The 12550-nt window shown below is 36.8% G+C and overlaps 1 protein-coding gene across 1 annotated transcript in view; it reads right to left on the reverse strand.

Annotated features, from left to right (window-relative positions):
• nf2b (NF2, moesin-ezrin-radixin like (MERLIN) tumor suppressor b) overlaps positions 1–12550 on the reverse strand; it is a 44189-nt gene that overhangs the window by 20916 nt on the left and 10723 nt on the right. Inside the window, exons 3-8 of the mRNA XM_048612645.1 lie at positions 12170–12292; positions 8935–9018; positions 6553–6621; positions 4261–4343; positions 3499–3574; positions 687–824 (exon numbers count right to left, since the gene is read on the reverse strand). Coding sequence (XP_048468602.1) covers positions 687–824; positions 3499–3574; positions 4261–4343; positions 6553–6621; positions 8935–9018; positions 12170–12292 — 573 coding nt within the window. The remainder of the gene's footprint in view (positions 1–686; positions 825–3498; positions 3575–4260; positions 4344–6552; positions 6622–8934; positions 9019–12169; positions 12293–12550) is intronic.

The following is a 12550-nucleotide window of genomic DNA, read 5'->3' on the forward strand; positions in this document are numbered from 1 at the left end:
TAACCTCAGTTACTTATGCTGTTTCACAGCTTTCTTGGAAATGGAAATTAAATTTCATATTTAACTGCATTCAAAACAGGGCTTAGGGCTTCCATGTTAAGCTGCAAGGACAAATTTTAAATGCCATTTTTAACTAAAAACATTGCAGGTCAAATCACTTAATTTGTCATGGAGAGAAGCAAAATATAAGACAGGACCAGATAACGGTTAACAGGAAGCTCCATTATTTTGTGTTTGTTTCCCTTCTCAATCTTCACAAATAAACCTATGTTTATTCTGAACAGAGGATCACACCTTTTGTTCCACACCCTAAAGAAATTGCCTGAAACAAATAGATCATCAGAAGCCAAATACCACAACGTTGCTCCATATTACGTATAAGCAATAACCACAATAAGCCATAAATCAAACAAAATCCTACTTAGGCACAAAACAAAGACGTACTTCTTGGTCTATGCAGAATAAAGTACAAATCCCAATTGTGCCTGAGAAAAGCACTCAGAATTTTCACAAAAACAATTCCAAAAAGGTTACTTAAAGTTAACAGTAACATGCAATGATTTATTCAATATGACTTAAATCCAAACAGAGCAGGAACGTCATAACACAAATATGAATTGCATATTAAATGGAATTTTAGCATGCAGATTTTTGATAAACATAAAGGATCTTGAACGTGTACCTACCTCTTTCTCACTGTAGGAAATGTTTCTGATCCCACTCCATGCAAATGACTTCTTAGATGAAAGTTTGTTATCAGGGATGTAGATATGAAGGCCAAGTGCATCAACTCCAAGCAGTAAGTCTGTATCCTTTTTGTTTTGCTTTTAAAATGTTCAGCAACATGGTTATAATTGGAACATTTATTTTCATGTTGGAATTTAGTACTTGAACACAAACAGTCCAAGAGATAACTAACTCCGATACCAATATCCACCAAGACAGATGAAAAGACATAATTCAGAAATATTAACACCATATTTCGCTCCACAGATGCAACCTGACTTGTCAAACGTTTAAAACATTTTGTGTTTTAACTTCAGATTTCCAGAGCCCACAATATTACATAGCTTCCAACTGAATAGTCATTTTTAAAATTCTTTCATAGGATGTTGACATTGCTATCTAGGCCAGTGTTTATTGCCCACCTCTAAATGCCCTTGAAAAGGTGGTGAGTTTCTGTCTTGAAACACTGATATTGTTGGCATGTAGACATATATTACTGTTAGGAAGGGAGTTCCAGGATATTGACTGACCAATGGTGAAGGAACAGCAATATAGTTCGAGTGCGAGCCTTGGAAGGAAATTTGGAGATGGTGATGTTCCTATTCATCTGCTTCCCTGTATTTCTCGAGGTTAATGGATGAGAATTGGAAGGTGCTGTCAGAGAAGCCTTGGTGAGTTGCTTCAGTGCATTTTATAGATGGTACACATGCTGCCACTGTGCATAGGCAATGGAGTGAATGAATACTTAAGATTGTGGATGGACTATCAAACAGTCTGCTTCATCCTAAATGTTGTTGAATTTTTTGAGTGTTCATGGAGTTGCACTCACCCAGGCAAGCAGAGAACCCATTCAATTGCACCTCTGACATGTGCCTTGTAGTGGACAGTGGACAGGCTTAGGGAATCAGGAGATGAGTTCTCACCACAGGATTCCCAAACCTCACCTGCCCTCAAAGTCACAGTATATATAAATGGCTAGCCCAGTTCAGTTTCAGATCAATGGTAATCCCCAGAATGTTCTGCATTGTTAATGCCACTGGATGTTTCTTCCTGCAATTCTGATGGACATGGTGATTCAGAACTCTACTTGCGTCAGTTATTGAGGCGCTTCCTCTTCTCAACCAAATTGAGAGGTTATTCATTAAAAAAAATTCAAAAATCAAATTACACACAAATTACATCTTCACTTTGCTACAAAAGAGGACACAGCGTTAACCAACAAAGACACTTACCCGTCATCTTTTACTACAGAGTATTCTGCATACCAAGATAAACAGTTAAGAAGGGTAAACTGAATGATATGTCTTTTCTCAATTTCATCTTCAAATCAAACACAAATATAACATTTCTCTTATTAAAACTAGCCTGACCCGTTCCGGTAGTCTGGAATACAGGATACATGTTTGAAAATATATGTGCCATTTTGTTGTTTACTTTATAATGTTATTTCTAAGTATTTATTTCATTCATATTTTACCTTGTTGCATTTTCACTTCGTGTTTAAGATCTTACTTAACACTCCACATCATTTTATCTTCATCAATCAATTTTATTTCTTCTGTGCTTTACTTTTATTCTCATTAAATCTTTTTACTTTGGCAAACTCGATGCTCCCATATCTAAATTAACTCTAAGGATCAATTCTTTCAGTGAATTATTAAAGTAAATCTGTTTTAAGCTGAAAAATGCTCTTCAACAAGGTTTTAGTTTTTTTTAACTTGAATTCCAGTGCAGCTGCTCAAGTTCCAAAGTTCTGAAGAAGAGTCAATATTGGATTTGAAATGTTAACTCTGGTTCTACCAATACTGCTGAGTTTCTGCAGCATCTTGTTTTTATTACAGCCTAGTACATTAATGGGACCTAAGAAATTGATCATGTGCATTTGGATAACCCTAAAAGTCAATTTGTGTTGTATATTGTGTACAGCTTTTCTTTGATATGTTGCTTCAAATAGAGGGGAAACCTATCATTATCCCCTTGCTCTCCCTGTATGGCAATCAGAGAATGGAGTACTCATTCCATATAGGCAGTATATTGTCTCATTCCATCATGGATTTATAAGGTTATGGATGCAGCCTTGAGTAACTTCTGAAGTTATCATGAGTAATGCATTTAACTGTCATACAAACATTAATGGATTGATATTTCTCCAACTATGTGTTTTGGGGTAATGTAATGAACCAGACATATTGTGCAAGAAGATTACATTCTGAATCCAGAAAAGAGGGTTTTGCTTGTATAAGGCGAAACTCAGGACGACTAGGTGGGAGAAACAAATAGGCATGCGAAAAAATTGCTACGGTTGCTAGCCCATGTTGTCATCATCAGTTATCAATGAATACCCTTTGTTCTACAGATATCAATTAGGAATTTTTGCTGGAAGAAGTTACACCACTATTATCAAGCGTTTCTGTGGGTCTCGACTAAATGCTGGCCAAACTTGAAAACTGGTGCTGTGTGCCTTACCCCACCTCCCATCATAGTTTGATATAGCATAGGAGGCCCTTCGACCTATTATCCTTGTGTCATGTGTGGGGGTTAGCTGAGCTGGGACTAGGAAGGCACAAGTTCCAATCAGGAAGGACTTCATCAGCACCTCTGGATTAGGAGTTTGCATTCAGATCAGCCATAATCTTATTGAATGGTCGAGCAGGCTTGAGGGGCTAACTGGCCTACTCCTCCTGTTCCTTGATTGCATTAGGATTGTCCTTAAATTAGTTTTGCCCAAGTTCATCTCTGTGTTATAATTTTAGTATGACAACCAATACTTACTGTGATTGGGAAATAGTTTACTCCATACATTTCTAGGTCTTGTGCAATCTTCAAATATTCCATTTCAGCTTCATCTCTGTCAAAAATGATGATAGCAAAAATATAAAGGTACACAAAAGGAATAAGTAATTAGTGTTAACTGTATATCCATCAAATGCTCATTGTATTGAAGAAGTGGCTAATAATTGGAAATACATCTGTGCTTGTATCAGCGTGATTGCTTTTAGTTGACAGTTATAGTTTGCAAATGTATCACTGTAAATATAAGTGAACAGAGGCTCAGCTGCAATAGTTGATTTCAGTTGCTATTGGCTATCCATGTTTTGAAAATTGATGCACTTGCTTCCCAGAATAATAGAAATTTTTAATCAACCTGTTCAGACACACCTCTGAGGGAAGGTGAGACGTGAAGCTGAACCTTCTGGCCCAAAGGTAGGAGCACTAGCAGTGAACAACAAGACCTCTGAAGCCTTCTGCACCTGGTATTCCTAGGCAATCTCCCATCCATGTACAATCAGGCCTGAATCTGCTTAGCTTCCCAGATCAGATGGGATCAGACGTTTTCAGACTAACATGGCCATAAGCACGAATAGAACAATTTGAGTTTTAGTCATTTTACATTCACCTTGAATAATGTGAGAATAACATTTATTGAATTATCTAAATGAGACTTGTAACAATGTTATTTCAATGCCACTTATTTTGTTGCTCCAAAAGATAAAATAAACGTATAGATTACATAAAAATGTAATAAATGCTCACCTGGTGATTCCCCTGTGCTCAGCATACCAAGCTGTTATTTTTTCTTCCCACATATCTGCTGTCATTTGATATTGCTTAAGGACCTAAAAAATGCAAAATAGAAGTAAATCGTCATTAAGCATCAGGTTTACTGTACAGTGTATAAAATTGTTGTAAACTGTTCATGCCCCCAATTGTGTGGTTGTGGCAAAAATGCCCAATTGTAAACATGTCAGCACTGGGAGTTCAAGAGAGGAGACCACATGAATATTTGTCCACAAGCTCCTCTTCCTCCATTCCCCTTCGATAAGGCTAATGGCATAGCATAATTTTGCAGAGTGTTTTTGCTTATATTGTTCATCAGAAAGTGTATGATACTAGATTTAGTCTCCCGCGCTGATGCACTCCATTCACAGTTCAACATAACACCTCCTAATATTGTCACAAATCATTGGGGTGGTGCACTGCAAATCAAGCTCCAACATTCCCAGAGTGATCATAAATGTGAAAAGATTTTTATCATCTACCCAAAGTCCCCAATTTACTTTGAGTGACGAACTCAGGTTAAAAGAAAATGTTCACCAGCTTTCTGAACTTAACAAGAAAACAGTTTATGATAAACAAATTGTCTTTAACCAACTGCAATTAGGAAATATGAACTGCTAACTTCTATTTTCTGCAGCTTAAATATTACCCCTTTTTATATTTTCACCTCACATACAGTCAGACAAGACATGGATATTAAAAATGGAAAATGAAGAATAAATCAGGGAAGCATAGTAGGGCCAGCTTGGACCACATGAATTGATAAGTCGTTTCGTTCGATTTCTTCCAACTTCTTCTAGTTCTTAGCACTCACACAAGGTTATTTGCACACAGATGCTCACTTTCATTTACTGATTGAGAATTCATCCTTTTGCAGCATTAAAGTGTTTTATTCCTCCTTAAACAGGGAATTTGCTGAAAAAAGTGAGTATGAAACAGCTAGCTATTACTGAGATTTTCTGGTATCCCCACATAGGAGGGAGAAACTGAGATATTGTGGTGCTTTCTCTTTGCAGGTTGGATGGTTGTCTACTGCACTGGCCCCATACAAGCCATGGTCATCTGATCAGGAGCCAAGCAAAATGTTGCTGTCAAGCAGTTATTCCTTCGTTCAGAACTCATTTACTCAGCGGTATCTGTTTCTGCTCTCTCCGATTCGGAGAAAAATACAACATTGCATACAAATCATGACAAGTTCCAGTCAGCATGATTTTTAAAACTGTAGCCATCTTTTTGCACAGTCTCTCTGATTTAAAACAATATCTTCCTTTTTTAGTCCGCAGTTCAAAAAAGAAAGAAAAAAGACATGACCTTTACAATATGCATTTCCTCCTCTCTTTCAGCCAATTTCTGATGAACATCCCAGATTTGCTTGTGATATTCACTGTCTAAAATTTTTATAACAGCCATTCAGGTGGTACTTTATCAAATAATAAACTGTTACTAAAAATATTTTCAAAAGAATGGAGGTGAAAGAGGAAGCATGTTTTATATAGGGCACCATTGTGAGATAGAATGCACTACCTGAAAAGGTACAGAAGCAGAGTCATCATTAATATTTAACACTGAACTGGATAAATACTTGAAGGGAAAACATTTACTGTGGAGTGGGAAAAACATATGAGAGTTGATTTAAATAACTTTCGCTACTGCCATACACATGAATGGCATCCATCCTTGTTATACCATTGTAAGACTCCAAGATTTCCTTGTGATATGAAGTCCCTTTAGGACAATTTGTTAGGCAGGAACTAATGATGTTAAGATTTGTATTCCTGCCTTCACATTCAACATCATTTCTGTTGGATCTTCCATCTCTTACTGAAAATCAATTTTCACTGAATCTTTGCAATAGATAAAGTAAATCATAAATGCCCTATGTTTAATTTATAATACTTTTTGTGTAGCATTACACAACAAAAATAAAAAGCTGCAATTAAATTTACGTAACAAGGTGTAGAGGTGGATGAACACAGCAGGCCAAGCAGCATCAAAGGAGTAGGAAAGCTGACGTTTCGGGTATAGCATCGGCAGTTCCAACTATCTCTGAATTAAATTTACATGTTGTGTACATGTACAAGTATGGTGAACTGTCACTTTTAGAGTCTGATGATGTGACATAAGATGACATCATCAGCCACCTTGGCAGAAATATCTTAGTCTAACCTTGCTGCCTGTAGTGTAAACATCTTTTTAATAAATTTCCTGTTGTTTAACATTTGGCTTCCTGATCCTTCTTGGCACTTAACAGAAGATTCCAGAACTTACTCTTTTAGGTAATAGTTCATCCTGAGCTAGGAAACCAGGTTTATGAAAATTAGGATCATAGTCTCCATACTGTAAAGGAGAAAATATAAATATAAGTATTACCACTTCTGTTGAAATAAATAAATGTCATATGTTCAATATTAGTACACAAACACATTATAAATCTTAAAATATTCTTATATTCAACTGGATTTTGACAGAGACTAAATAAGACAATTAAAGCAAATACTGAAAGATGTTTGAGCAATAAGAGATATGGAGAGAGAGTGAAAAAATGGATTTAATCCAGAAGTAGCCATGGTCTTCATGGCAGAACAGACTCAATGTGCTGTATGGTCAATGCCTACTCATATTTCTTATGTTCTGAGTGTGAGATTTGGCAGAGTATTTTTATATATTTTCTAATCAACCTACTTAGAGATGTTATTACACACCTCTGGAACAGTTGGGACTTGAACTCGGGACTACTGTTTCAGAAGTAGGAAGACTACCACACACCACAACAGCGCTCAAGCCTACTGCATCTGGTATTGGCAAGCAGTCTCCCATCCAAATACTAACCAGGTATGAGTCTGCTTAACTTCTGACATCAGGCATTTTCAGACTCCCAATCATGGCTTCACTTGATGTTCACATCTTCTACTATGGGTAACTGAATCAAAGCCAGCAATGAAAACCTATGTTTTAGCCATTTAATTACTCTCAAACTGCCTGACCAACTTAAATGGCTGTAAAGGCATCCTCATGAATTCAACATGGACCAAGAATTCAAACTAGGCTCATTGCTGTATTTAGCTCAGCAACATTCAACTGAGTAACTGAATCATCAAGATGAATGATTTAAGGTGTAATCTTTAATCAGAGCATATAGAAAAGTTTCAATGACTTCATTTCAGTCATTAATCTGACCTTTTCTCACATTTTTAATCAAGATTCTACAATAAGTCACTGAACCCTGCAAGGAGAAAAAATCAAGTCTGGTCATGCTCCTGCACATAAATTTGAGAAGATTACTAGCTTTTCATAATCTTCACCAATTCTAGATAAAATCCAGCAAAATATCAATCATGTACATGGAATTAACAAGTTCATTAAGTGAAGAAAATGCATTCCAAATGCTCAAAAAGGAGATCTAAAACTAGGAATTGAGTCTTCATTCTATACTATTATCCCGCTGCAACAGTCAGGATAGAAACTGTGTTCCGAAGGAGGGTCACTGGCCCTGAAATGTTAACTCTGGGTTGTGAGGCTTAACTTGCTTACTTGAGGGATCTTGTTTTGGTTGTTACCTGCAATAAAGTTTAAATAATTGTTTCAGTACTTGATTGTCTTTGAGATTTCTTAACAAGTAGCTGAATTAAAGCTAGCTGGTGGTGATTTACCCACAACAGGATTACTGGGAATAGTTTTCAAAGCCAGACTTATTCATTAATTGAATTTAAATTCCACCATTCTGGGATCCCCTCCTTAACAGCATATTTGTGTACATACACATGAACTGCAGCCATTCAGAAGAACAGCTCACCTCCAGCTTCTCAAAGGCAATTAGGGATGGCCAATAAACACTGGCATAGCCAAAGATACCCAGATCCTGTGAACAAATAAAACAAAAGCGGCTCGGTGGGATCTGAATGTCTGTCTCCAGGATATGAGCTCAGACCTGTGGAATACTAGTTCAGTGACATTAGCACTACACCAGCATTAGCCAGTAAACAAAATAAATCAGACAGAAACAAAAGAACAAACCGCTCCTTGTTGATTCTCTACTGGCAATGCTCAAGATTAGACTGACTACCTAGAAGGTGGTCCTATGTCAGGGAGGTCTGGGCAAAGGAAGATGGAATAGGGTTTGAGTTTATTGAAGAGATCAATAAACATCTATTGTGCATTTGCACCAGATTCCTGAAAAGATGAACCTTAGAAAGGAGTAACAGGAGCACAAAAACAAATTAAGCCCTTTAGTTTCAGGTTGCAACCAAGGACAAAGGCGGCACTTTCCCTCACTTCTCAATACACAAAGACAAATGATCAGGTCTTATTTTGGATATATAGCACCTGGAACTTCATTTGACTCTATGGACCTCATCCAAATTAGGTCATCTGAATAAGTCAAAATATCCCTTTTATAACCATAATTAAAATAGCCTCCCTACACACAGAGATGCTTAATCGCCCAATTAAAAGGGGAAAATACTAATTTAAGACTGTAAGGACATGGCCTTTCTGTTAGGAAACTTCATCACCTTATGTAATCGCACCTTGACACAGAAAAATGTCACTTCAATTCTTTGAGGAAAAGCAAAAACAATATGATAGCTGGTGTAAATTTTGCATTTACAAATGCAGAAGTGGAGTCCTCCAAATTTATCATCTTGCACAAACCTTAGCTTGAACTGCATAAGATGCCAACAACACTGAAGCCTCAGGGGAACAGTAAATCTCCTCATCCAAAATCTGCTTCTTAACCTACAAAAGTGAAAACAGTAATTAGTTCCAAATTAAGAATCTATAATTTGACTATCACATGAGTGATTTTAATTATACGAGTCAGCCAAATGTATCGGAACAAAATGGTTCATAAATTGCACTGGAAGAGAAAAAAAATCAGTGAGGTGTCACTGAAACCCAATATATAATTCTGTTTAATAAGCTCACTCTGCAAAAGTAATTGGAAAACCCATGGCACACATCAACATCTGAACACTACTCTTAATTTGCTTAGATATCATTTTAATCCAGTCATAAATTAAGTAAGCTTTACTTGTTGCAGATATTAATTTGCACCTTTAATTTGTGACTTTTCAGGCTTCTTTCAAGGCATATTACTTGCTATTTTAGCTGAAAAATTAATTAATTTCTTCTCTGTGGCACTGCATAATTCCCAGCATGCAATCAACAGATGGAGATGTAACCTGTTCACTGCCACCAACAGTAGCACTGCATCCTGCCAGCTGTGACTCTCTGTTTTTATTTTCTTTACTACGGCGATCCCTCACCTCAAATAATAAAATGCAAGCACAATTTTTATGCTTAGTTACTTGAACACAGAACCCATGAAATTAAAGAAGTCTTCGGTGCTGAGGGATTTGGATATCATCATACATAAGTTGTAGAGAGTTAGCATGCAGCTACAGAAGGTAATACAGAATGCAAATGGAATTTTCGCATTCATTACTAAACGAGTGGAGTACAAAAGCAGGGAAATGTTGTTACAATTGTACAAGTCATTTGAAAGGCTGCATTTGGTCCCCTTACTTGATGATGGATGTAATTGCATCAGACACAGTTCAGAAAAAGCTCACTAGATTAATTCCAGGGATGAAAGGCTTGTTTCAGGGGGACAGATTAAGCAGTTTAGGTCTGTAATTGCCATGGTTTAGATGGATGAGAGGAGATCTAACGGAAATATACAGGATGCTAAAAGGAATTGACAAAATAGACAGAGTGGATGCTTTCCATTCTAGAACGACAGGTCATAATATTAGGCTAAGGGGTGGCAGATTTAAAACACAGTTGAGGAGGAATTACTTCTCTCAAAATGTTGTGAATTGTTGGAATTCATTACACAAGAGTGCAGTGGCCAATGGGACACTGAATAAATTTGAGGAGGACATTAACAGATTTTCAATTAGTAGTGGGTGAAAGGAAAATTGGGAACAGGCAGTAAAGTGGAGTTGAGGCCATGATGGGATCAGCTGTAATTGTATTATATAGAGAAGCAGGCTTGAGGGGCTCAATTGACTACTCCTGCTTCTATTTCTTTTGTTCTATAGATTGGATTCTTTTGCGGTCCTCTCTCCATCCACATCTCTGCAGTAAGCATAGGCCAATTTCATATTTCTTATTCTCCTGGCCCACAAATGTATTAATTGCATTTACCAATTCTTGGCCTATTGAGCCAACTTAAATCTATTTGAAGTCTTTTGTTGTCTTCCTCAATATTTGCCAAAACTCCACTTGTGCCATCAGCACCTTTGAGATGTTATGTTCCAGCAAAATCTCTACCTCAAAGGGAACAAAAGTAGACTCAACACTAATTGTGAGGTACAAAACTAACAATCCTGTTTGAGTTTAAGTGACAGTCATTATCTCTAACATTTTATATCTTGTCAATCCACTAATTTTGTATCTATGTCGGTACCTTCCATCTTAAGGTTTTTCCTGACTTTGTGCAACAAATTTCCCATGACAAAACTTTTCAAATATTTTCTGAAAATCCATTTAGACCGCATCACCTATTGCCCATCAAATCAACTATTTCTTTAAAAACTTACAATTTTATGATAATTATATGATTAGTATCGCCACCCTTCAGCATTTTGTTCCTTTCATGTACCTCCCAAAAGCTTTATATTCCAGATCTTGATTTTTTTTAATTACCTGATAGCATTCAAACATTTTTAGCCATTCTATTAACCTATACCCTATATCCAAAACTTCTTCTGTCTTTCAAGTTGACATTTTAGTCTTCTCCTTTACCCTTGACATATTAGTTAAATGCTTCACCACAAATCTAGTTAACTAGCTTGCAAAGATATAGGCCCCAAATTTGTTCCATTCAAAGCCATCCCATCAATACAAATTACAGTAAAACCAAACCTGTGGAATCTGAACACATTCTTCCCACATCAGACTCTCAGCCATCCATTTGCCTTCTTAATCATATTCATTCATGTGTGGTACTGGCAGTAAACCCAAGATTCACTTCGAAGTACTGCTACTTAATCCACCTTCTTACAGATGGAATTCTTTTGTATAACTAAATTGCTTTAAAATATTGCTTCTACTAAGAACTATAATTTTCAGTTAAATCTTTGTCTTTTCCAAATATTTCTGGCACTATGTGTTCTTATTAGCAATTTGATTGAAAGACAAAGTTTAATTCTAAAATTACCCATCTATTCCTCTAACTACTGAGTTCCCCAGTATCCCTTCATTCTCACTTAACTCTTTCTTGCTTTAGATAATCACTTCCTCCAATAGGATAGTGCAGTTTACCCCCAGCCACGCCTCAAGCTTAGTATGTGTGAGCTTGTCAGCCCAGTGAATAACTCTTCTTTTACACGTGACTGCTCTTGAGACTCTGTTTCCAGAAAGTCCTGTATCATGAAAGGTTTTGTAAAACCTAGGATGCCACATTCCCTGAAATTTAAACAAAATTGCAGCTTCTCATCACCTCGACTTCAATGTCAATCTCCTGCAGTATCTCAGCTGCCTTCTCACTCTACTGGCCTCTCACAGCTTGACTGCTCTTATTTGTATAGCCTATTTAAATTTTACCAAACAAAGCATAGTCACACACACATTCATGATTTTGATTTGCCCTTCCTTGATTGAGTGGAAAAACTGAATACATTTCACTAGTATATACACTGAACATCTCATTTTCAAGGACATAAAAACGTGCTTGATCCCAAAACCAGATGTATAACTGTAAAATCCGACCAGATTTAGAAAAGGTTCAGTTCTCAGAAATACTGTATCAATGGATACAGCCCCCAGATCATTAATAAGAACTAAGCATTAATATTGCAGGTAACCAAACCATTTCTGGTAAAATTCTTTGTAAAACAAACTTCCAAGAGAAAAGCAATCATGTGATTTTACGCACACCAACCTGCAGAAAGAAGAGGTGCTGCGTGATTTCCTGGACAAGTTCTTCTTCTACTTTTTCAGGGTAAAACTTGGCCAAGAAATGAAATGTGATTGGATCCTCTTTAGGAACCTCTTGATCCAATACCTGTTTATGGAAATATGTCAATAAATAAATTCCCTTCATTCACTTACAGCTGGGTCAACATCTACCTCCCAATTACCGCTCAAAAAAGACTCCTCTTCAGATTTTCTCAAGGGCTACTGTATGGTATTCATGGGGTCTTTTTTCATTCTTACTCATTTATTAGGTGTCACATATTAACAACACTTCCGGTATTTGTGATAACAAGGTGTAGAGCTGGATGAACACAGCAGGCCAAGCAGCAGCAGAGGAGCAGGAAAG

Source organism: Rhincodon typus, chromosome 26 (genome assembly GCF_021869965.1).
Source record: "Rhincodon typus isolate 14 chromosome 26, sRhiTyp1.1, whole genome shotgun sequence".
In the NCBI taxonomy this organism is placed as follows: Eukaryota; Metazoa; Chordata; class Chondrichthyes; order Orectolobiformes; family Rhincodontidae; genus Rhincodon; species Rhincodon typus.